Source organism: Scomber japonicus, chromosome 6, assembly GCF_027409825.1.
Source record: "Scomber japonicus isolate fScoJap1 chromosome 6, fScoJap1.pri, whole genome shotgun sequence".
Lineage (NCBI taxonomy): Eukaryota > Metazoa > Chordata > Actinopteri > Scombriformes > Scombridae > Scomber > Scomber japonicus.
Window position 1 is genome coordinate 26,594,165 of NC_070583.1, and position 26,322 is coordinate 26,620,486.

At 40.6% G+C, this 26,322-nt stretch overlaps 1 protein-coding gene across 1 annotated transcript; it reads left to right on the forward strand.

Moving 5' to 3' along the window:
• The first annotated feature begins 3,614 nt into the window (after positions 1-3,614).
• On the forward strand, positions 3,615-24,996 carry ttc9b (tetratricopeptide repeat domain 9B). The gene is made up of 3 exons (XM_053321156.1): positions 3,615-4,053; positions 23,870-24,052; positions 24,902-24,996. The coding sequence occupies exons 1-3, from the start codon at positions 3,615-3,617 to the stop codon at positions 24,994-24,996; spliced, it is 717 nt and encodes a 238-aa protein (XP_053177131.1).
• The last annotated feature ends 1,326 nt before the right edge of the window (positions 24,997-26,322 follow it).

Consider the following 26,322-nt stretch of genomic DNA (forward strand, 5'->3'; position numbering starts at 1 on the left):
AAATACATGTACATGATTTTCACATACATGATCATAACAAGGTCAGTATAAAAATGGCTCTGGTGACCCTCAAACATCATATTGTGATACTCAGTATTTCACATTGACTGTGACTAAGACACAAGATGAATTATTAGATCACCTCTAATGAAATCCAATACAACAGCTCTGCCATAAATTCTTCTACTTTTCAGTTTTTGTTCAGAATGTCAGACAGATGATGATCCTACTGCATGTTTGCTACTGGGGTTGTAATGGTTAACATACATGAGAGAGTCAAAATATTAGGAACACTTTTCAATATAATTAACTCTTTTGCAACTTCAATAATTAAAGGTTGAATATGTAGAATATTTATTAAAAGCTATATATTTTTTAAAAATAATACAGCCACGGGGCATTTTGAGGGGTGCAGAATGAAAGTATTGCTTTTCCATAAAAAAATATATATTTAGTCTAAATTAATATATATATTTTTTTTTAATTTCTGTGTGCACTGTACCAGCCAATTAGCGGCCGGAATTGCGGGTTGCCAGGGTTATCTGTTGTTCCGACGCAGCTACTGTAGGCTGGCACTGGGTGAAATGGAATTGTGAACAAACACGGTCGTGTTGGACTCACTAAAACCAGCGTTTTTTGCTCTCAAGTGCAACTTTTCATCACAAAACTTCGAAGGTAAGACAGAATATCTGTTAGTCGCTGTAAATAAGTGGTTGTTTACCTTTGTATCCTTTGGCTGCTGGTTCACTGAGTTTTTAGCGCAATAATAGTGGTATTGTTGAACTCGCCAGGGTCTTAGCTTTCATATGAGATGCTATTTGTTTGTGTACCATGAAGTATCAAAACGGTAGAAATGGAAATGTGGAGAGTGGGTTGACTTTCTGACGCTATTCGGATTTTGATATTTGATCATTAACCTCTTAACGCACGCTGTTCCGTTCACGGGACGGGACAGATGTTAGGAGGTAGCCACACGTTCTTCTGAATGTTTTAAACACCAACCCTTAAACATATATACTCATGCCGTACATTGTTGGAAAGCATAGATTGTTCTGATTCATTCAAGACCACTCACGACTTATATGGTTGCTCACAGCCGTAATAGTATTAGCGATTAGCTCGGCTAGCCCCTGAGCTAAGTAAGAAAAGCTATAATGCCTACATACCTTCAAAGTCTTCCCTTTATCCACAACGATCATCTTATGACTCAGGACTTTCTGTACAGCTCGCCAAGTATCCATTCTGCTGAAATATGAAATCCGTTTCCTTCTAACCGGAATACTTTCCTCAATGTGTCAACATGTATTTAGTCCAACACGTAACGTAATAACACAAATAACAAACCATATACAGTCCGTTTACGTCATTTCCTGACCTGCGCGTCCATCTCAGAGTACACGTGACTAGATGTTTACGACCATGAGCCTCTTCTGCTTCTGACGACACCACACACAAGCCAATCAGTGCTTAGGATTAGGCAGTACATGCAGAGACATTGCTGCTACTCCCACAATGTAATGTACCTCGGTGGTTTCAAGTAGAAGGACTTTGTTTCAAGTCAGTTACAGCGAGGGTATGTTCGCTTCCTGTTTTCAAAATAAAAGCACCAACTCTATCGTTATGGTTTTCTTAATAATAAAAGGCAACGGGTGTTTTATTTTCTGAAAATGACCGGAAGTGCGTTACTCGCTACGGCTAACTTGAGCGGCTCCGAATTCGCAGGAACAAAACTTTAAGCAGATGTTATTTGGACAAATTAGCGTCACATTGTGGATCTAAATGGCTACTTTCTCGCCTAAAAAGGTTAGACATGTGGATAAAGTGGTATATTTACAGAGTTAGAGCTAAAATAAAATCCGGCACCGGACCTGGCAACCCAACTGCTGGAATTACTTTTTGGTTGTTGCGACTACGATCTCGAGACATTAGATGGCGTTGTTCTGCTCATTCTACATATTCTACCTTTAACATGCAGTCAAATTATATAACTGGGACTGTAGAAGCTTTGTAAAAGTAGAATTTATGGCCGAGCTGCTGTATTGGATCGCATTACATTACCACTAAAGTGCTTGTTGAGTGTGTATCTGAGTCATAAATACATTTCAAGCAGGAAAACTAAGAAAATCTCTCCTTTATGACACTGAAAACCATGAAGCTGCCAGTATTTTGTGTATTATCTCTCTCTCTCTCTCACTCTCTCTCTCTCTCTCTCTCTCTCTCACACACACACACACACACACACACACACACACACACACACACAAGCGTAGAGTATCTGTATTGACTGACTGTGGACACATCAGCTCTCACTGCCAGCCATGAGACTAACATATAGAGCGAAGGATGGTAGACCTTTTATCTGTGTTTAACAGCAGTCTAACACCTGTGATGTCCTGCTATAATAAATTATTCATAAATGCTTTATCTGTAGACTGGTTGGAGTAGAAATGACAGAAAATCCAAGAGGAGTTGATACACCGCAGATCCGATCTGTGAATCAGGAGGCACATATGGATGTGAGAGTACAGATGTTAACAAGACTCTTTGTCCCTGATAGTAACCTCATGCTAGGTACACTTCTAATCAAGCTGTTTCTTATGAGTCAGATGAATCACACCTCATAAATGACCAGCTGCTTGTAAATGTGGAGGAAAAGATGTTACATCTTTGCAAAGATCACACAGTTTGTGCATAAAGGCGGCATCATCTGTGCAGAGATGATATGTGGGCTGCAGGTGAACCACACATCACATGAAAAACGGATGTAATTGACATCTTGTCCCCTTGAGGTCGCTCTCTCCCTCCTCCTCTGGCGCCTGCAGCCTCCTGCTGTCTGTCTCCATCTCCTTGAAAAGCTTATCAGCTGAAGTCATCAGGCACTCCAGTTTTGGCCATTATCTGTTATACCAATTGAATTAAAACATGAATTTACCTGTATCAGCTTTTTTTTTAAAATATTGTGAGGATTGGCTACTTACAGACAATGGGGGTGACGTAATATGTAATATTTTACTAGGCTATTAATAAATCATTTCAGATAGCCTAAATAGGCCTATGGTGGGATGTCACTTAATGGTGTCAATAGGGCACCCTTTGCCTAATAGTCAAAAAATATGCAAATAAGCTATTAATTATTGGCAGATATGTATTATCGTATAGCTCATACTTGTTTTTATATTTCTCCACCAAAGTGAAACGTGGTTTCACAGATAATTCATCGTATCGTGAACATTTCTGCACGTTTTTTTTCTTTGGCTTTTGCCGTGTTAAAATCTGGACTGCAGCAACGCCTCACGACTCCTGTTTTTTCCCCCCACAATGCTGTGCGGTAGAGGTAGTGGTGTGTGCGCTGTCTGTGGTGCTGAAGCTGCGCGTGCCTCTGAGCCTGCTGCCATAGAGATCCTCCCGAGCATCCCTCCGCGAGACAACCAGCGCGAGGAAAACTGACGGATGGGGGGTTTCAAGATGTTGCTGCCAGCTGCTCTAGCCTTATTGATCTCTTTTTAATTGATAAAATAACACAACCTTTATATTTATTTTATATCAAGCTCGAGCAGGAGACGTTTCTGAAGCCGTTTTCTTGGCCGTCTTTGCTGCTCCATCACGCATCATTTATGCACAGCACGCTGCTCCGGTCCTCCCCAACAAAACACACATTCGTGTCCGAGCACCATGGCCCGCTCCAGCCGCTTTTATTGAGAGACATGGAAGCCAAACAGCACTCGATAAAGAGCCTGAAAAGCTACCCGGAGACCGGCGGCAGGAGCCTGGCAGCTGCCGCCGGTGCCGGCTCGGCTGAAATGGAGATGGAGTCGAAGATCCAGAAAGCCATCGACTTCAAGGCGGAGGGTCACCGCTGCTACAAAGAGAAGAAATTTCGGGAAGCGATAGGCAAGTATCACCGGGCGCTGCTGCAGCTCAAAGGGGTGCATGTTGTCGACGGGACGACGGGCTCCGAGGTCAACCTGCTGAACCAAGCCGCCGCCAAGCTCACCGAGGAGCAGCGGAGAGCCGTGGAGAGCACCGAGATAGAGTGCTACGACAGCCTGACAGGTGAGTGGTACCGGTCCACACACACACATACACACACAGGAGAGACACGGTGTCCTGTTTTAACCCAAACCTCTGAAACCTCTAAGCACTGCTGACACCGTTGTTGGCTCTGGTTCATTGGGTTCACACCACATAGTACAGAGGATATTTTTTGCAGGTGCTGGGTTTCTGTTGGGCAGAGGCAGGAGTAGTACTGGTGTTATGCTATAGAAAGACTGGGAAAGATGATATTATGTGTATTCTGTCTGTGGACACAATGTGAAGGATTATACTCTGACCAAATGATTATTTATTGGAAGCGATTTGCCTGCCAAATTAACACATCCCATTATCACCATGCCAAATTCAGGCTGTCAGGCAGAGTCATTATCTTTTAAATGGCAGCCCACATGTGCCATTTAGTCCATTTCTTTTCCAGTTTTTCCTTGTGTGAACATCGTGACCAAATGACCCAGTGATTTTACATTTATTCCAGCTGTACACGTGTCAGAAAATACAATAAAACACAATAGATTAAAAAATCAAATCATACAACAGGCGAATGAGACAATAATGCATGTTTTCATTATGTGTGTAAGAGCCGAGTTCATCGTTGCCATGTTGGAACATCATCATTTCACATGAGGTCTGAGGTGAGAAGACGTCTCCTGAACCATGCAGCAGATGATGTAAGACTGTGTGTCAAATGGCATCGCTGTGCAATCATTGAGCTCCTGGATCATTGTATTTACACCACTTCCTATCCATTACTTCATGCAGATATTCATGTGCTGTAACATATAGGCTACAAAATTCAGACTTTAAATTAACATTTTAAACCTCACACATGCTGTTCATGAAATAAATGATACATATAGATATTCGGTATTAGAAAATATAATGTACCTAGCAGATTGAATATATTATCTCCATATTTGCTACGCATGAAGATTTAAAATGTAAAAGAAAGGACGGAGGATTTGTTGCAGTAAAACCATCATCGGAAGCAGATAGAAGTGTCAGCCAATAAACTACAGGTGTAATCAATAAACAAAAAATGAATCAGTTTTGATAATGACTGAATCTTTATGAGGAATAAATGTCCAAATGATCTGATTCCTGCCTTTCAAATATGAACATGTTCTTGTTTCTTTAGTCTTCTATGATGGCTGAATATGTTCGAATTGTGGACAGAAGATATTGAAAGACATCACCTTGGCTTTTGGGAGACTGTCGTCAACATTTTTATAGACCAAACAGCTGATCAAAATGAAAAAAATAATCATTAGCTGCAGCTCTGAACAGGTGTGCCAGCTGACTGCAAAATAATGATAATCATAAAATTGATACAATTAAATGATCTGCATCTGCAACAATGCCTGTGTCATTATTAGAGTTAACTCTACTCTTTGCTTTACCAAACAGAAATCCTCTGCAATCTCAGTATTTCATGCTTTGATCTTTAGCTAGTGTCGTCTTGTAGAACTAGTGTAGCGATAAAGCAAACAGCAAAGAGCACATAAAAACAACATGACGCAGTTAGACCAAGCAAAACAAATATCACGTCTAATAATATATTCTAAACTCTAAAGGTTCTGTTTCTGGATCCTTACAGCTTTCTACAACCAAAATCTTCAGAAAAGCAACTAGTAAGTGAATATTTGAAGGGCTGAACTAAAGATTATTTTCATTATTGATGAACTTGTTGATTATTGTTTTGATTAATGATTAATGATTTGGTCTATAAAATGTCAAAAATTGAGAGAAATGATGATTGCTGTTACCCAAAGCCTGAAATGTCCAGATCACAACCCAAAGATATTCAGTTTACTATTACAGGAGATTAAATGATCCAGAAATATTCACATTTGAGTAGCTGGAACCAGAGAATTTGCACATTTTCTCCTTTAAAAATGCCTGAAAACAATTATGAGTATAGTCGACCATTCATTTTCTGTAAATCAACTAATCATTACATCCCTCAACATTTGATAACAGATATGTATTGCAGCATGCAGAGGTCAAGAATTAACCTCTACTGTATACTATCCTGCTATACGGTTACTGAATGAAGGACATCTGGTGGTATCCTTTCCCAGATTTCACCCTCATCTCAAATTATCCGTCAATCAATCACCTATTAATTAGATCACACAGGACCGCTTGGTTCAGGGGAGTCGCGCTAGATTTTCTCCTGGCAAAGAAATGTGTTATTTTAAAGTGTTAATTTGGTCAAATGTTAAAGTGACAAAAACAATTATAAATATCTTTTTCTTTTAGTGCTTCTTTAAAAAGCCTAACCGTGACTACAACATGTGCTCCGTATGCAGCGTGAAAATTTGATCATGATGAGTAATGAAGGGCCTGGATCCAGGAGGAGATGATGATGATGATGATGATGATGATGAACATTGCATGCTGGCACTAAAGCAGTTACATCACATCACCTATATGTCATTGTTATCTATGCGAACGTTGTGATTGTGGGTCATGAATGTAGCACAACAAGGCCAGTGGTGATATTGTGGCGCTGCCCAGTCAACCTGCCATGATGCACTTAAGTTTGCCTTGTTCTACGCAGCATTTTGGGTCTGTCTGGGGCCTGTAGGGGGGCCACTGTGGCGTGAAGGGAAGATGGGGGAGGGAAGGAGATGAAGGAGGTGGAGGGAAAGCGAAATAAGGAAGAAAAAAGAACAATTGGGGGGAAGGAGGAAGCGGCTATAGAAGAGGAAGAGAATCGGGAAGGGTGGCAGAAGAGGGAAGCATGGAGAGAAATAGTAGAGAGCAGTGGAAGAGGAGGGGGGATGAAGGGGAGGAGGGGACTGATAGCACGCGACAGGGGGCCATATTTACCATGGCAACCATCACTGGGCCTTTTCCCTGGTGTTGTATTAACACTGCTCATACCCTCCCCTCACTGCTGCTTCAACATGCACATGCGCACTCACACATATGAACACACACACACAAAGAGACCTCACTTTAACCTTGCTCTGCCATCAGAGGCTATATTTACTACAATAATGTGTTTGCTTGGAATTAAAATGTGTACAATGGTCTTTTCTGGGATTATTATGTTTATATTACTGTTGCATAGTCCCAACAATAATGGAAGCTGTCTAATCTGTCCTCAATTTCTGTCATGTTGTAATTAATGCTTGTGGCCATCTTTAGGCAACATTAATGAATGAAGCCAACAATGCATCAGTACGTCTTTTAATGCAATCCAGCTTCCCTACACCATCTGTCTCAAACCCCAGCCCACTGGTTTCTATTGGAGATGTATTTCATTTGAAATATGCCCCATATACGTAGTTTTATTTCTATAAAAGTAAAAACGGCTGGTGGTTTTTAGCAAAGGTTACTTTAAACAGGGGTAAGGGGGGACTATTTTCAGCTGTGCATTAATATACATTTGGTGCTGTGGTGCTCTTTGGTGAGTATTTACAGCAGCAGGATGATGTATGTGTGAATTGCTCAAAATAATCCTTCATTCATTGTAATGAAGGAACATACCGCCCAATTCAACAATGATGTGTTTTTAATAGTTCTGACAACAATGGAGCTCTTTGGCAAAGATGAATAAGATATTTCAGGCTTCGCCTCCACTGTGGATAAATACGAGTAGGATTAATTCATTGTTGGTTTTGGTCTTTTCATGGGATTTGTTAACAATAAGAAAAATTCAGAATATCACCAGAGTTACTGCATTTAGAAATAGGAGTTCTCTACATTTCACTGGCCAATAATGTAATGTCATCTTTCATCATCTCTCCATATTATTATTTCATGACAATACCCATACACAGATGCCCCGGTTCACAGCTCGCCTGTCTTCAATGAATGCTAACAAATAATCTGTCAGAGCTTGAACTTTGAAACACTTGGGAGAACATATTCTTTACACATTTAAGGATAAAGATGATGATTTTCTGTATTTTTCTTATTTTCAATCAATCTCAGTTATTGTGTGCATATATAGTTGGATATATCACATTCATCTGTGCCGTAGACCTCTTCTTTTCATGTATTTTTGAAAATACATCAGTGAGCCACACCTCTGCACTGGGTGACATGTCCCTTCACCATGAACAGTCTTGGTGTGTTAAATTGTGTAGAAACAGCTCCAAAGACTAATAACAGCGATCACATTTTCAGCCTCAGGAGAGTATTTCTGTGTACAGGAGAAGTCATGGTTCTGTTTACTGAGCTTGGCCAGATTGTTTTGCTACATATCACGATCTCTTGAGTCTTTGGAGCTGTCTCTAAACGCACTGCAATAACATGTCTGTGAAGATTTGAAGTCATCCAGGTCATGATTATCCAGGGAGGGTGGAATCGAGGTTACCTGGACTTGGTTGTAGGTATAACAACGAGCATGTTTTGGATAGGGAGGAGAGATGGTTTGAAAGATGGTTTGAAAGGGGAGTGAAGGAGGCCATCGTCATTAATTAGAATAGAGGCGCACCGTGTTCAAGTATCTAACCAAAGTTCAGTTGCCCTTGATTCAACCCTTCTTGGATAACTACTGTAATCATAATCTTTGGGGTGAAATAAACTGTAGATGCAGCAGATGTGTTTTAGTAGTTTTAGTAGTTTTTGGCAAACAACCAAGCTCTACGGCACAGATGAGTACTATATATCAGGCTCTGGATATACACATAATATTTATAAGTAGAATCATCTCATTGTTGGTTTGTTTTGCACATGAGATTTGGTGACAAAAAGAAAAATAAACAACATTGGCGGCTATATCCTTTTAAAGCATTTTGTTCCACTAAAACAGGGATTTGACTCACTGTGATGTTGCACACACCTTATATCACAATATAATGATACCAAGATCTCCAACCCCAAATAAAATGGCAGTAAGAGAAATGAAAAGCATATTAAAAAAAGAGCTTGCACAGACTTCACTGTGCGGCTCCACCTGGTTATGAGCCTTTTGATCGTCCAGCTTTCTGATGCATGTAGGAGAGCAGCAGCACCACCGGCCACACGTGAGGGAGTGTCTGTATGTGTGTGTGTGTGTGTGTGTCTGTGTGTGGACAGTGTTGTGTTTGTGTGTTTCAGTGCTCAGAGGCCAGAGGAACAGCAGCTAGCTAAGGGCATGTAGGGTGTGTTTGTGGTAAGAGAGAAGCGTATAGGTACTTTCAGCGCAGCTCGTCCTGCCATTCGTTCCATAGCCCATGCTGACATTGCTGATTTTGTTTAAGGTGGAGTGTATTAGCGTATTTATGGGCGATGAACAGACATGTGTGAGTTGGTATGTGTTTATTTATCTTCCCCACAGAAACAGCGAGAGGTTACAAAACACAAGATGGGAAGATGAAAGAGGAGAATATTAGAAAGGAAGATCAGAGGAGAGCAGAGGGAGACTAAATGTGTTTTGAAAAAAGAAAAACGAGAAATAATTCAGGAATTAAAGAGTTGTTTAGTATAGACAGGAAAGATGCTGGCGATGGAGAAAATATGAGTTTTTAACACCATATAGAGGAGTAAATATGTTTAAAGAAAAGAGAAACACGCGTCAACATTAGCTGTACCTGATTCTGTCAAACGATGAGGCGACGGATGATGAATGTCCTCTTTGCTGGCCTTGTTAAGGAGACACCCTGAGTCTGTGTATCCCTGCAAGGCTGCATCTAAATGGGTTACAACACCACCACCACCGCCACCGTCTGTGTCTGTGTCTGTTGCAGTTCACAGTGGTGCAACATGTTGGCCAGAGGCAGACTGCCTGCCAGGCCACCTCAGTCATCCATCCACCCACCACAAACACACTGTGAGCCATGCACAGAAATAACAGATGTGAGTGCAGTTTGTTTGCTCTTTTTTCTGATATTGATCATAAAGAAGTGCTTTAAACAACAGGAAGAGAAACTACTTTGTATCTGTGTTGAGTTCACTAAAATAACACAGAGACAAACTTGTTACAAGCAATTTAGAAGCTGTAGTGAGTGTTAATCGGTTCAAATGTACATTAGAAACTTTACAGAGAATAAAACAGAGGGTGTGATGGTGTGATCCTGTTGTGAGAGCGATCAGTCTGACTTTTCATTAACTCCTGCTCACTCTGATCTCTGCCCAAAATCTTCCTTTGTTCCTCCTGACTGGCTCAATCTGTGAATGAGTCATAAGTCAAAGCCTTGGGAGCGGCGCAGCAGGAGGAGATGATATTAACTGTTTTTTTTTTCGTAACACGAAACACCTTTTTATTCAACTGCGACAGCTCCCACGTTGCTCTGCTTTCCATAATGACGATGATGATCCAGCAATTTCCACCTACCAGTCACATTATAAAAGATTGTCAAAGCAATGAAAATAAGAACACAAATTATTTAAAGACCTGAATAAAAAACTGTAAATATTGCAACTAAAGTTTTTGTGCTTGGCTGGGCTGGAAAAGTTGATGTGTCAATGAAAGCAAAATGCTACAAGGTACAACACAACAGATTTAGTGAATAAATCATGACATACATGAAGCATGTGACTTAAGGTGACAACTAATAGCCAATAGCAACTACTGCTTTAGAGCACTGAATATGATTTGATATCCAGCCATTAGCAAAACTTAAGCAATATGGCAATATTGTACATTGGAAAGTCCCACCAGTAAAAAGGCAACATGTAGAGTATGCAAGAGTTACGTTTATAAAGAATTTGAAGATGCATCACACAAAATATAGTAAGCATATCACAGCCATACAGGGTGAGTAGTATACAGTTGTTATTTATTTATTTTTAACACTATTGCATTGGTACTCGTAATCAGCCGATATGCAAGTTCAGGTATTGGAATCGGTGACAGGAAGCAAAAATAGTATCAGAACATCTGTAGTGACAACAATGGTTGTGTAAGTTTATTGCACAGCATACTCTGCGAGATATCTTGGTTGTAACCTGCTTCAGACTGTAAAATGATCAATTATAAGCATGTCAGATTATGCATGGAATGTGTGGTGAATCGTAGTGCTATGATGTAAATACACAAAAGTATGTGAAAGCCACATTCCCATCATGTGTTCAACATGATTTTCCATCACTTGAGTTCAGACTGACGTTCTTTTAATTACATTTATTGTGTTGCGTTCTCGCCTCTTCTGCAATGGTTTAATGGTCCCCAACTAGGAAAATTAGTGCCACCAGTGGTTTATCTCAGTGACCCAACTCCAACTACTTCCATAACAGATGTGGATTGAAACATGCATTAATTTTAAATTTGCTTAGTATTTGGATTACATTTGGATGAAAATCCAGCTGATGTTTGTGGTGTCCTACTGTGCTTTTGTAGTTTATTGCATGTAAAGCTGCCTTTCACTGTTAATCTATTCTAAATTCCACATTTTAGTATCCAGACCCAAAGGGACATTTCACTGAGGTCATCAATTAACTTTTGAACTGTGACATGTAATTACAGGCATTATACGGATTTAATGAGCCTGTTGGAGACATCTGTTCCTTACTGGACCAGAAATAAAAGCGCTGCCTAGTATAACATGAGACACACAGCTACAGCGCTATCACTCCAGTTAGCCTTGAAGATTCAGCACAGCATGTAAGACCAATCTTGCTTCTGATGGGGGTCTGCCGGTGCTGCACTAGAATAACGTCAGCGATGTGTAACACTACAGACATAGTGATTTCACCAGTCCACTGGATCAGAAAACTCCTCCCCCTTCTTCTCCTGCCAGCTCCATCACCAGGGGATGTGGTGGAGTGTGTGAGATAAAGGCAGAAAAAAAAGCATGATGATGAAAGGCGATGAGGATATAGGAAATGTATGGATAGAAGGGTTAAGACGAGGAAAAAGCAGGGTTGTATAAGCATTTGGAAAAGGAAGAGAAGTTACTCAGTTCTTAGGAGAAAAGAAAGAGTTGCACAATGTGCTCGTAGGAGGATGGAGGAGGACGAAGGGAAAGAGATGCCATGCAAGGGTGAGAAGGGGGATGGGGGGAGGTTTGGTTGGTGTTTTTCCTCCCTCTGTGCGTGTGCGTCTGCCGTTGGAGGGGTGGCCAGAGCTGAACGAGAGCAGTGGGAGTGTTGCATGCCAGGGCTGCAGATGGCATGGCATTGCTGTCATGGGTACGACTGGCACTCCCTCTACTGTAACGCTCCCACTGTATCGCTCTCCTCTCTACAGCAACCCTCCACATTACCTCACAGATGAGAGAGAGAGGGGGAGAGAGAGAGTTTTGGAGGTTGGGGGAAGGAGTGAGTTCATAGAAGACATGCAGAGGGCTGAAATGGGGGAGGGTGCAGGAGAAACTAGACAGAACTCTTAAATACAATGGGATTATAAAAAGGAGGAAGGGCATGACTGTAAAAAGAGAGTGAGAGAGAAGTAGAGAGGGAGAGGAAGAAAATGTATTGGCTCGGTGACCTCTAGCTAGTGAAGGGAGGGCTTTTAAAGGTGCATTTGTATTTTTTATTTTCACTGTGAGGAAGACGGCGCAGAGAAATCCCATCCAGACCAAGCTGATTTAGATCAAGGCCCTGACAGGTCGAGATGACTCCTGTCACAACAGTAAATAAGATTCAGTCATCTGTCAGGAAGGAAAGGAGGAGAGGGAACAGGCAGGGGCTGAGTGATAGAGGAGATGGAAATAGACATAACAAGAAATACTGTGGATTAAACACAATGGTTATTTTTTTTATTATTTGTCATCATTGAAGCTCTGTATGTATTACCATGTTGACACAGTTTTATGCTTCAAATTTTCATATAATAAAGGCAGTAAAACAGAAACAGAACAATGTGAATCCACAAGAACACAGTGAAGAGTGTAAAATCTAATTAAAACAGACTCAACAGAGAGGTCAGCTAAAACAAGAATAAGTACATTAATAAGTGTAATGTTTACAATGCTTGTTTAGCATGTAGCATGCCAACATTTGCTAATTAGCACTAAACACAAAGAATAGCTGAGACAAATGAACATGAACAGTTGAGAGGTCATGGAAGTAATTAGAAATCATCCTGAGGAGTATCTCTGGATCTCATTCAAAACTACAAATAGTGGCGCTAGTAGGGATCACTTCACATTCTGATTCATCCTTTGGAGAACAGAAATGTCTGATTAACAAATTAATGGATGTGCTACTTGAAAAATATTTTAAAATTTCCTCCTAATACTTAAAGGAAAAAACCTGGACCATATTTTACCATCTTCTTGTGTCTAAGTGATTAATGGGGGCATCCATTTATGAATTGGTCCAGTATTGAGCGAAAGGCTGAAATGTAACCCTTCGGGGCAGTTGCACAGACAATTATATCATTGTACTGACACCTCAGGTATTTATTATAAAGCCTTTGTTGTGACCATATGTACATCTGTGATGTGTGTTGTGATTGATTTTGATGTTAGAAATGTAATCGTTTTCATATTGACTGACGGGCTGAAATAATGTATTAACTGAAAGTGGCTGTCAGAGCTTTTTTTAGTCCGCAGCTGAAAGTCATGGCAGATCAGCTGAGAGAAAACTGAAACAGAAGCCCTTTCCTGACACCCTCAGAGAGAGAGGGAGAGAGAGAGAGAGAGAGAGAGGAAGAGAGTGTGAAAGGAAGACAGATAGAAAAATGCAGAAATATTCATCCTCAGTAAGCCATCAGTAATGAGAATTTGCTGAAGCTGTATCTAACACCCTGTGCTCCAGCGGTCAGTGCAGGGTAAACCAACTGGCTGTTTATATTTATCCACAGAGCTGCATGTAGATAAAAAGCCATGTTGGTCACTATCTGAGCTTTCCCTACACGGCCTGACGCTGAATGCTTTATTACGTGCACTGCCGGGGGTTGACATTGAAAACTTGTCCTTGTTACACGCTGGTTGTGACGGTTGTTGTGAGCCTGTTTTGCTGATCCAGCGCTGAAGGTGATCCTTTATGGAGGTAGACTTACTGAGTGTGATCACCAAATGCGCACTTTTGGTTAGAAAAGGAAATTATTCAGCATGATTTGAAGTTAAAGGGTACACTTTAAAGCTTCTATTTTGGTTCGCCCAATGTTTTTGAAATTTTTCGATTATTTTTTATCCAGTCATTTTATTTACTGTGTCATATTTATATTTAGCTTGTTTCTCTTTTTCTTGGTTAATTTGAAAGTAAATTGGTTTGTTTTATAAGAATAAAGGAGCCAGTTACTTTTATCGAAAAGTAACTGGCTTTAACTGGATGCTCAGTATCTGCTAGATGTGTAAATAATGTCAGGTTTTGTGTTAACTGTTTGGATGATCCAGATAGCCTGGAACAAACAAGTTTACATATTGTGTTTTTTGTCTGCCAACACGTGGCTGTGTCATTTTTAGAAATTATGAAAGCTCATGCCTCAGCCATTCATTTATTTCAGGTACTCAGTGGAAAGGCTTTACTACCTCGAAGATTAAGGCTGACTCTGTAATTTTTGGAGCCAAATCATTTGGCACTTTCCTCTGCTGACCTTTTCAAAGACGTACTCATCTATCTTGTTACCACTATGATGGACAGAGTTTCTCACAGCTACTGTGATCCAAACAAACCTGCCAGAAAAAAATACAGAAAGCGGATCAATATTAGCAAACACAGCCTTAATTTAGCTTGATGATATTTGACGGTATTTGATAGAGACAATGTGAAGAAGACCAGAAGAAGCCACAGACCTGCTACACTAAAGGCAAGAGTCTGTCCAGTGTCCACAGATGACATCACCAATCAGATAATGGCCTAGCTAAGAGCCACAACATTACGTCTCTGTCAGGGAGTTCAACAACAGATATATCCTCAATAAAAGTCTCCTTTATGCTTTATTAAACTACACTTATCTACTTTTTAAATGCCTGCTTTTACTCATGCCAGTAAAAGCAATACAGAAAGTCGTGGATCCTCTTTTGGCTCTGGGATACTGAAGGATATAAAATAAGTTAAATAAAGTCATAACTACATGAACTGTTTTTCATTTTCTTTGGCCTTAAGTTACTCAAGAAAAACCCATGAACGCACCCATGAGCAGCACAGGCCTGCGTTACCGTCAAGCAGAAATGATTTCATCTTTGGTGAAGTCATAGAGAAGATAGCTTCCTCAGTTTTATAAATATTTAAGGAGATGAGAATTAATCCTGAGTCAGCAACTATTTTAGGAACAATGAAGGAAGGTGCAAATGGTTTGACTAAAGTAGAAGAATAGCGTGGCCAGAATTATTTCATTTGTTTTATTTTTAGGTTTTCTTTATTGCTTTGTATCTTGCAACATATCGGCTTTTGATCCGCTACAGTACAAAGTCACACAAGTGATGCATCTTGCTTTCTACATAATGTCCTCTTTAGAGGTGGAAGAAGTACTCAGATAGCAATACCACAATGTAAAAATACTCCTTTACAAGTACAATCCTATTTCCTACTTAAGTAAAAAGTATACAAGTATTATCAAGTATAAGTATAAGTATTAAAAGTAGAAGTAAACAGCAGGAAATCGTCTGTTGTGACTGTGACTGATATCAACCGGGTACAGGAAAGAAGAAAAAACACATTTCTGCCACACAAATGAATTAATTGTTCAGACTTTTACATACATTTTGCTTTTTGGGAAATATTTAAAAGACACAACTTTACACATGCTTAATAGGGGTTGGGAACTACTTATTTAAATTGTAATTACATTTGAAATGTTTCTTATCTTACAAACTTATCATATGTATTATTGTCTTCCCAATAATGTTGTGATTATGATCTTTCCTCTCTCTGGAAAAACAGGTGTCTCTACTGAACTACAAATATACAAAGAACAATAAGTGGTTTAAATGTGTTTTTATTTTTTTTAAAGCCCCCTCCTCCTCTGCCCTGTGCTCTCTATGAGGGATCTAACAGGATAATCTGGTTACTTGATTCCCCTACACGCCCAGGATCAATGTTGCACTGTGGGTAATCCATGCAAATATGTTTGATGCACCCGCAGCTTCCAAGCATGACAGACGGTGTCGGTGTTTTGAGGGAATCAATGTGCTACCCAGGTTATTTTTGGAGGGGGGTGAGACAAAACTCTGTGAGGAAAGCAGTAAAGATGTTAGAAGAGAAGCAGATTGAGGTTTTTAAGTAATAGTTTTGGGAATTAAACCTATTCACTTTCTTGCTGAGTTATATGAGAAGATAAATTCTGCTCTCATGTCTATACACTAAATGTGACGCTACAGCCAGCAGCTCGTTAGTTTAGCTGAACATAAATACTGGAAACAGGACGAAAGAGCTAACCTGACTCTGTCCAACAAAATCCTCACACATTAAACAAAACAGATATTAACTGTTAATTAGTAAGCTTGGTAGACCGTTGATGGATTTTCTTAAATTTGAACAAAGCTAGACTAGCTGTTTCCAGTCTTTACGCTAATATGCATCCAAGAATTGGAAGAACAGGGAAAAAATTGAGTTTGGAGAGCTCATGTTTTATTCAGAAATGTGTGTCAAATAATTTAATTTGCCTAAATTAGCCACACTTGTCTTACATATTTTGAGGAGATAGTTTACAAGTGAAACTGGATGCAGATTAACAGTGATTTGCTTAGATTGTGTTACTGTATAAATTATATAAGTATCAGTAAATTTTATTTAGATGTTGCAGTCAGCGGCGGCATGTTGCAGCCACTTTGCCACATGTTCTTGACACTTCTGACACTTAGTTCCAGATATCAATCTTCTCATATAACTCATTTTAGCTTTAACACAAGTCATGTAGCATATTCAGTTTGTACATTCAAATTACAATTTCCTGCTCTGTACACTTTTCTCACTAGATAGTTAAGCTCATCTTAAACAGTGTCTAACACATTTGGTCCCGGCACTTTCTCCTCACAGACTTCCCCAGTGGAGCCCGCCGAGGCCTCTGAGACGCACACAGTCAAAGGAGTGTGTAATTAGAGGATTTTTTGACACCATATGGAGCTGCAATAGTCCGCTACAGTGACACATAATCAAAGAGATCATCTGCGACACTTGTTTTAAGTAAAATGTTATTTGATGGCAAGAAGAGTTCTTATTATCTCTGTCTAATAACAAATCACAGCAGTCATTATAGATATCTTCTCCAAGAAAAAGAGCCTATTTATATCCCTCTGTCACATTTAAAGTTATATAAGATAGCTAATAAAACTTGGATTAAGACTAGGCTGTTCTCCCAAGAAAAACAAAAGGCTAAAAGCAAAAAAAAAAAAAGCAAATCCGTAAAACAATGACTACTCTAGCAGCTGTAGTAATTATAACTCGTCTGTCAGACAGTAACAACGGAGACCGCTGTTCATCAACCGTTTGCTACTGACAGTTAATCATGACTGTGGTCGTTGCCTAACATTAACATTAACAGTAGTTTTTGTGCCTAAATTTAAAGATGTAATAAATGACATTCAGCCTCACTGGATGTCAGCAAACAACTATTTACTATGTAAGCATATAGTGGAGTAATGGTGCATGTTAGTACACTAAAATATGTTTCTGGAAGCATTTTAGGCAAAAAATAGGTGGAGCACTAACACAATCTTGATCAGTATTGCAGAGTTTCACAATTTGATCTGAGTTTTGTGAACTGTCGCCTCTTTTTTTCAAACTTTATTGAGTAAACACCACATTTGTTTCGGTCTGAGATTCTGGTGCTATAGTGCGATATCTAGTAGCTGAATATCATGTATCGCAACTTTAATTTAAATAAGGGGTTCAAGATGAAAGCAGCAACTTCTCAGAAACTGCGAAACAAGGTGCAAGGCAAGAGAAAAGGGTGGGGCTGCCAGAGAAAGTGAAGGGCTGAAACGGGTGGATGAGAAAGCAGGTGGTGGTTGGACTGTAATGCTGTGTCATGTCCGTGCAGACAAGCCATTGTGATAAAGCGAGCGAGGAACTGTAGCCCTGTCCCTCTCAATAACAGTGAAAGGCATTGGTAAAATGCTTTGGGTGGAGCTATTCTTAGCGGGCCTGGAGAGACCGTCCACACTGTCCGAGAGCTGTGACGTCAACCTGTTCAATCACATTTTGTGCAGAGGATGCATGTGTGAGGCATTTTCATGATGATGACTTTGCATTTGTCTCTGTAAATAAATCTGTTGCAGGAGCATGACATTTTGTAAAGGAGAGACACCAGATGGATGAAAGGTGAGAGGAGGGCATAGAGGTTTTTGCTCAGGGATGAAGGGGGATCGCAACCAAGAATAAACGGAACGTGAGGGAGTGAAAGAGCGAAGGACGATCAGAGATGGATGTGTTGTAATGAGGAGTGTGTGCTGAGAGAGTGATGGGTCTCTCCATCTGCCATTATCTTCCCGCAGAACTAATTACAAGGTGATGGACAGCAGACTAATCATCGAGGCCACGAGCGGCTTTAAATTAGCCGGATCGTCATGTCGCGACTGGTGTGATGGAGAGGGACATGAGTCCAGAGGGAGGACAAAGTGATGCAGACCAAAGAAAGAGAAACCAGAGTTGAAAACATGCCGAATAGGAGGGCAGGAAAGGAGAAAAGATATAGATGAAGAAACAAAAAAAAAAAGTGTTTGTTCGGTCCTTTTGTCCTCCGATTTTCTGTCATTGTCCCTGAGCTGTGTCTGGATTTTGTTTTGTCTCCATCTCTGTCCTCCCTCGCCCTCTGTCTCTCTTGTCTTATATCAGCTTCCTGCCTTTTTTCTCTCGCTCTCTCTTCCTCCCAGGCTTTTGGCTCTCTGTCTGCAAAATGAAAGCGAGTCTCTATGCAGGCTCTGTTTTTTGAGACATGTCGGTTCAGGCAAAACCAGTGGGGTTCCTGAGCATGTGTTAACCACTCCCACTCACTGCACCTCTCATTCGACATTCATGCGGTGGAAACACACACATGAATACACACACTTCCCCACATTCACACGCACACATAGCTCGACAGATGTCTTTGCACCTGCTGGGTTGTCTCCAGGTTTATAAATCAGCTAATTCAATTTCATTTTAAGATTCCCCTCTTTCTTCTTTGCACCAATTTTTTCCAGTTTTCTGTTTTGTCTGCCAATCCTTTAAATCTGTGTGTGACTGAGACAGAAACAGTGACGCTACCTCAACACACACAAAGCAAGTGTTACAGCATCACATAAAAACCTCAGCTCATTCTTCTATCCCTGTCCTCACATTAAATCTCTCATTAAAACAAATCTATCAGCCTCGTCTGCGCTGCTTGTTCCCTTTTTGCAGTTGCACATCTCATTACCATTCCTCTTTCATCACACATGTGCTCATAAAAAGCTGCAAGATCGCTGCATTTTTAATCAAAACAAAAATATGCAAAATGTTTCTGGTAGTTGTCAGAAGAGGAACTGCCTTACATAAAGAGGTCAAAGTTCAGGGTCGGGTAGGCACTCTCGACAGTGGCAGGGTTTTGGTATCTTAAAAAGCGTGATGGACGATGTCTCTAATCACAGTGGTTCCCTTGTTTTTGGCTTGTGGCATTGATAATCATACAATACTGAAACACAGCAAATCCTCCCATTTGAAAAGAAAAAGCTGGCACCAGACAATGTTTGGTCATTTTGCTTTAAAAATGACTGAAACAATAAAGGTTAGGGTTAGATTATCAAAAAACCTTCAGTCAATCAACAAATCGATTAATAGACTCACTTTGTGAATGAAAAAATGTAAATGTTAAATACAGGTCTGAGATCAAAAAGACCTCTGATCTGCATTAAAGTCAAACATGCTGCATGTCCATCCATCACTGTGACATCAACCATGACAGCCTGACAAACTTACTACGTCACTGGCAATGCAAATTGTGAGGTGCAAAATTGTCCAATATAGATGTAAAACGCAGGGATACAGACCAGTTTAACCAAAAAACACCTTTTCCCCTTTTATCAGAGCCATGGCGAGGTAAATCTTGCCTGTTTTTTAATAAGAAGAAAAGCTCAAACTTTGCAACAGACTCGTTTAATCTCGAGACCCCTCACATTTATCTTGAGTCCTGACTCCTAGATGGGAATAAACTGCGCAACCACATTTCTTTCATAACACAGGACACCCACAGATAACGTCAGACACACACATGCCCCCTGTCTCTCAGGGACTGGGACACCTTGGCTCCAGTGATATTGCCTCCGTCTGTGTCCTTGCCCGGCCTGCCTCTATGATCCCGTCATTATCACACCCTTAATGCTTCTCACCACACTCTACATTTCCTCTGGCATCCCATCCATCTGCTTAATGGGCCAGCAGGGCGCGGCCCGGCCGGTTTTCACTTGTGCAAATCGCTTTTGTGAGTGTGTATTCATGAAGTCAAGTACCTTTTTCCAACCATAGTTTGTATCAGACAGTTCATTTACAGGCTTCTGTTTGTGCATCCGTGTGCGGTATTGTGTCATCAAGTTATATGCAACCTTTGTTCACACGCATTTATACTTCTGAAGTCACCTGCTTTGGTCGTGTGTTTGTGCCTCTGCTCATGTCATTTTACTGTACTGTATGCACTGTAAGTGTTTGTGCATGTGTGTAATCTGGCCCGCGTATGTTTGTGTGTAAGTACCAGTGAACTCTCTAACTGCGTCAGCCATTAGGCCATTATGGACTGTAACCGAATCCTCTGAAAGCTCCGCTCGTGTCCACTGCTGCAGGGCGATGATGGATGGGTGTGTGGAGGCAGGAGAGGAGTCATTGTAGTCGTCGCTGGACGCTTGTAAAAACAAACAGAGGCGTGGAGTCTGTAGAGATGGAGGGTATCCTAGGTGATCCCTGCTGTACCTGCTTGAACAGACTCCTGATCACAGCTTTGACCTTCCTACAGCTGAGTCAGGAGCCTCACCAAAAATAAAAGGGTGTGTGTGTGCGTGTCTAATAATTGTATTTATTTATTTATTTACCCTTTACTTAGCCGGGGAAGGCCCATTGAAACCAAGTTCTCAGTTTTCGATGGTGCCCTAGTTACAACATACAATAATATGAATAAGAAATCATTGTGAGAAAATACTTTTGAAATGAACACAAACAAATTAAAATACAATAAAGTTTTTAATGGTGTCGCTATTTTAAGCATCTCAAGTAGTTCATTTAGCATGAATCTGAAATAGCCTAAAGAGACTAGAGAGTGTGAATGATAATGTTGATACATTTAATATTCTGTATGTAACAACTTTCCAACAATAAATGAAGTTTAAAGGTCTTAACAGGAGGAAACATCTGAAAGCAATAACCTGTTTTAAAATGTTATTTAAGGTCAGGCTGGCTTATTTGCTACTTTACATCAGTTTTAGTTTAGTCGGCAAAAGAAGATGAACCTAAAGCACACACACACACATCAAACCAAGAGATCTAATAGTTTGTTAACATGGTTGGAATATGGACACAGTTTCCACTCAGCCAAGCAGATAAAAGATTAACTGGAAACTGTTTAAACATTAAGAACTAGATGGAGGTCTGTGTAGACAGTTGTGTATCAGCCATCTAAAACTCTGATAATGGATTCTTTGCAGTTAGAAAATAGTAAGCGTCGTAGCTGTCTCTGTCCAATAAAGATATAATATGCCCAAAAATATATTATATAAATTGGTCTCCATACAGAAGTTTGGTAATAAAAGTGTTTTTTTGTTGAATAGATTGATTTTCCTTCAGCTATAATATTCTGCCCCTGACCTTTGAGTTATTGTACAATTTTATGTTTCAGTTAGTGTTAGACTGCTTTTAAAAGGGTATATTTTCTTTGTGAATGTTGTCTTTTGGCCCCTTAAACTGTTTTTTTAATGAATCGCTTGTGAAGAGATCAGAACAGTTCAGCGAGGTAAATACAACTCATCAGGGTTGTCTAAATGTTGGTGAGATTGTGGAGAAAATCGTGCCGTTTCACACCATTTAATAAGGATTAAAATGAATGTCAACATCATCACTATCACCATTTTGGTTCTGTACTAATCATCATTTTGGAGAGAAGACCAGCAGAAATTGCAGCTATAAGAGCACGTATTTATTTGACTATAAAGCACATATTTTAGCTAGTTTGTGATGCAGTAACATACATATTTAGAGGTTATGTCTGGCAGTAACTCAACACAAGTATACACACACACACACACACATACACACACACACACACACAGATATAATGTACTGCCTGTATACCAGACATAATGCCACTTCAACTACTAAATACCAAAACACATTGATTGTTATCGAAGTGGTCCATCCTCTGATGTCCATGGTGAATTATTTAGTGTTTTGCACTTCCGTTTTTGACGGGCAAGGCCGGTGTGTGTGTGTGTGTGTGCGTGTGTGTGTGTGTGTGTGTGTGTGTGTGATTGGACAAAAAACCAATGCAGAGCAAGATGTGTTTTATCAAATGAGCAAGACTAATGGATGGAGCTGTGTCAGTCACAGACACACAGACACACAGACACACACACACACACACACATACACACACATACACACACACACACTAGAGCCTGTCTCTGAGGTTTAGGAGGTGACGACAGGTTGAGGAGCACTAACAGCTTTTAACATACTTGCCTTCAGTCTCCCATAGCCTTCAGCCTCCCACATATACTGTATATATACCTCCCCCTTCCTCCTCCTCTTCCTCTTACTGCAGCCATGCCTCTCACTCCTGACTCACCCTGCCTTCCAGCTAATAGTCCCTGACTCATGTTATTCACAGAGCTGTCTGTGTGTCAAGGGCAGACTCAGAGGAACGAGGGGGGATGAAGGGAGGGTTAAAAAGGAGTCAGATGAGGGAGGGATATGGAGGGGTGGGAGCGCCGGAGGGGACATGACAGCAAAAGACAAGACAGAGGAAATTGAAGTAAATTATTTTGGTATATCAGATAGATAAGGACACTGGCAGCGATGGAGGGAGAGACGAAAAAGGGAAATGAAAAAATAAAGATATTAAAGGATGAAGGAAGAAGTGAAGCAAGGTCGAACACAAGCAGTTGTGATCACCAGAGGAGAAGTGTTTGAGTGATCAGATATCTGAGCCATCAGCAGGCATTTAAAAGCTTTAGTGGACTAAAAGCTGTGTGTGTGTGTGTGTGTGTGTGTGTGTGTTTGTGTGTGTGTGTGTGTGTGTGTGTGTGTGTGTGTGTGTGTGTGTGTGTGTGTGTGTGTGTGTGTGTGTGTGTGTGTGTGTGAGTGTTGTGTCTTTACTAATAAAGTTATTCCGACCTCAGCTGATCTCAGTGCTGCTGAGAAATTTCTACAGCAAAGTGCTGCTGCAAGACACATCTGTAGGATTGATGACTACATTATTCACAAGTACTTCAGTTTTTTGGTTTCTGGTTCAAGTTAAACTTACTCGGCCTTGTGCTGTATTTCACCACTCACCTCTCATCCCAAATGACTTCTGTGGTATCTGCCACTCACTTGATCTCTGCATCCTCCTCTGGTGCTATTCTCTCCCTCCTCTCCTCTGCTGCCCTCGCTTCTTCTCTACAACACATCTGCAAAGTCAGGGAAATAAGACTTAAGCATCCAGTATTCACTCCATCATCCTTAAGCTGATTTTTTTAACCCCCATTCTTCTATTTTGCATGTCGAGCACAGCAGCAGCATGTAGAGACATTACTCTCCGACCCCTGCGGCTCAAACTGCTTGCACGACTTTTTTCTGTGTCTTTTTTACGCTGTGAGACATTAGTATCGGCTATTTATAGTCTGCTCATCCAGAGGAAGCAATGTGGTTCTATTAAAAGACACAGAGTGGGATGTCAGCAGAATATCCCCATCTTTGCTTTTCACTCATGAGACCTCATGATGTCATTTAAACTTCACTGAATCAGATTTGAGGCTGTTGCTTTAAACAATGAGACTAAACTGTATTATATATACGATTATGACCATTATTACAAATTAATTATATACTAACGTGTTCTCTCTGTTTTCCTCAGCATGTCTGTTGCAGTCAGAGCTGGTAAACTATGAGAGAGTGAAGGAGTACTGTCTGAAGGTGCTGAGCCACCAGAGAGACCACTTCAAGGCCATGTACCGCGCCGGCATCGCCTTCTATCACCTGGGTGACTACGAATGTGCCCTACGCTACCTGCGTGATGCCAAGAACCGTGAACCCACAGGTGAGGATGAACGGTGCATTCACTTACACTCACATCATAAGCAACATACTATATTAGTGCAACTGCAGGCTATAGCTCTGCTCTTTGGGGGGGAGGGCATTTTTCATAATATCTGGAGGGAATTTGAAAATTATCCATGTTGTTTTATTAATTGTACAATGTAGACTTGAGTATCTACTAGATAGAGAGATAATGACACATTTCCCTGCAGGGCTGTAATAATGGGGTCATGTTCTTGGTATTTTTTATTAATTCATTGATTTTTTTCCCCCTGTGTGTGAATTGGTGGGGTTTCAGTAACATGAGGGGAGTTGACATAATGTAATTAAAAAGCTTACATATGATAGGTAATTTATAAGCTTTTTTAAAAAATGGATGAAGAATTGAAACCTTCTTTATTACATATGTGTATGTTATTTGTTTCATTAAGTCTTATTTCACTCATACTAATGTGTGTTAGTTTCTGTCTGAAAAGATGAGCTGTCTGCACCAGAGTCTGGCAAAGGCAAATGGTCGTTTTTACCTCTAGGTTTTTAGACCAAATGAGGTCTAACATGCTAATTTCAGAGGTGCTGGAAGGCAGATTTTGTGACCTTTGGACAAAGGCAGACTAACTGTTCCCCCTCTATCAAGTCTTTATGCTAAGCTAAGCTAGCCAGCAGCTGTAACTTCATATTTAATGGACAGTGATGAGAGTGGTATTGATCTTCTCGTTTAACTCTTGGCAAAAAAAGGGGGGAACAAGTGTATTTCTCCGAATGCCAAACTATGCTAAAAATAAGCCTGGAGTAAAATTGTGCTTCTTTTTTTTAACCTTAACATCTGTTATATTTCCTCTCTCTGTCACAGACACCAACGTGCTGAGGTACATCCAGCTGACAGAGATGAAGATGAGCAAGAGCGGACAGCGGGAACGAGAGAGCGGCAAAGAGACCCAGGGCTAACCTTCGACCTTTTCACCCTCCTGACCCTTCAACCTTTGACCCTACATCGACCCGCCCTCCCTCCACCTCTGTTGACCCTTGACAGCACAGCCACCGGACAGAAGAGACAGAGCCAATCACCTGCGAGGACAATTGGCAGGAGACATATCAGGCGCTGTCTGCAAACCACCCTCTTCTTCCATTTCCTTATCCCTCTCTCCCCTCTTCTTTGCTGTGGTTCCTCTCCGCTAGATGCAGACAGTCGAGCAAATGTTTAAAAAAAAAAAACTACAAAAAAACATGAAACAGCTGTATTATACTCATATGAATCAGTCATTGTGGTGGAATGAAAAAGGAGCTTCAAAACATACTTATGAATAACTGACATTTGCGTAATTTAGTAAATGTTTTAAAAACAACAAAAAAATAGATTTTCTTTCTGCTCTCTCTCTCTCTCTTTTTTCTTTCACTCTGCCTTCTCTGTCTCTCTCTCCGTCTATCTCAGACTCTGAGGAGAATATCGGGGGTTGGGAAGCTCAACCAGGAGGGCAGGCGTCTGTGTGGAGGCAGTTTGTAATAGCAAGGGGTGTTTGACACATATCAAGACTATATAGCTCAATTTGATTGTACATCTTACCCAACAGGGCCCTGACCCAGACTATGATGGGACAGATGTGCACAAGAAGTCTTTCATCTGGTAGAGAAAAAAACAAACAAAAAAAACTTGCCTCTATGCTTAATGTGTTACTCTGCTGACTCTGTTTTCTTTCCTGGTTGCCATGTATCTCCATTCCTGGACTGTTTTCTTTCTTTCTTTCTTTTCAATTCAAGGGCTAATTCAAGTGTTTGTAATTTGTTCCTGAGGTTTTTCATTTGCTTTCACTGTTCACCTTACTCAGCTGTTAATAGCATCTGCAGCAAACAGACAAACTTCTGCAGCAGTTCTGCCGTTTTGGAAACTGGTGTGTCTTGAATCTGTTGTCCGAAGCCCCTCCTGGGTCGTGTGTCGTCGTTGTTGTCGTCGTTGAGACTGTCGAAGCCCCCTCCCTCTCCTCTCCTCCTATCACCTCTCTCTGTTCTCCCATTAATGATGTCACAACGGAAAATAGCCAATGGAATCGGAGTTCCATCAAACGCCGTTGGCTAGATGGAGATCCGCTCTAATGTTTCACAATGAGCTGGAAAAAAAACTCCACAGCCAGAAACACATTTCTACGAGGAGGTCCAACCTTTTATCGCTAATGTTGAAGCTTCCCAGACATCGATAACAAACCAAGGAGACTCTGGGCAGCGTTAGTGCAGGGAAAACAATCACTTCTGTCCTGACATCCTCGAACACTCAGCTTT

Excerpts from the sequence above, each read along its gene's own strand:
- ttc9b (XM_053321156.1), top strand. The coding sequence starts at position 3,615 with ATGCACAGCACGCTGCTCCGGTCCTCCCCAACAAAACACACATTCGTG. Across the intron at positions 4,054-23,869 it reads GTGCTACGACAGCCTGACAG|CATGTCTGTTGCAGTCAGAG; the intron begins GTGAGTGGTACC and ends TGTTTTCCTCAG. Across the intron at positions 24,053-24,901 it reads CAAGAACCGTGAACCCACAG|ACACCAACGTGCTGAGGTAC; the intron begins GTGAGGATGAAC and ends TCTCTGTCACAG.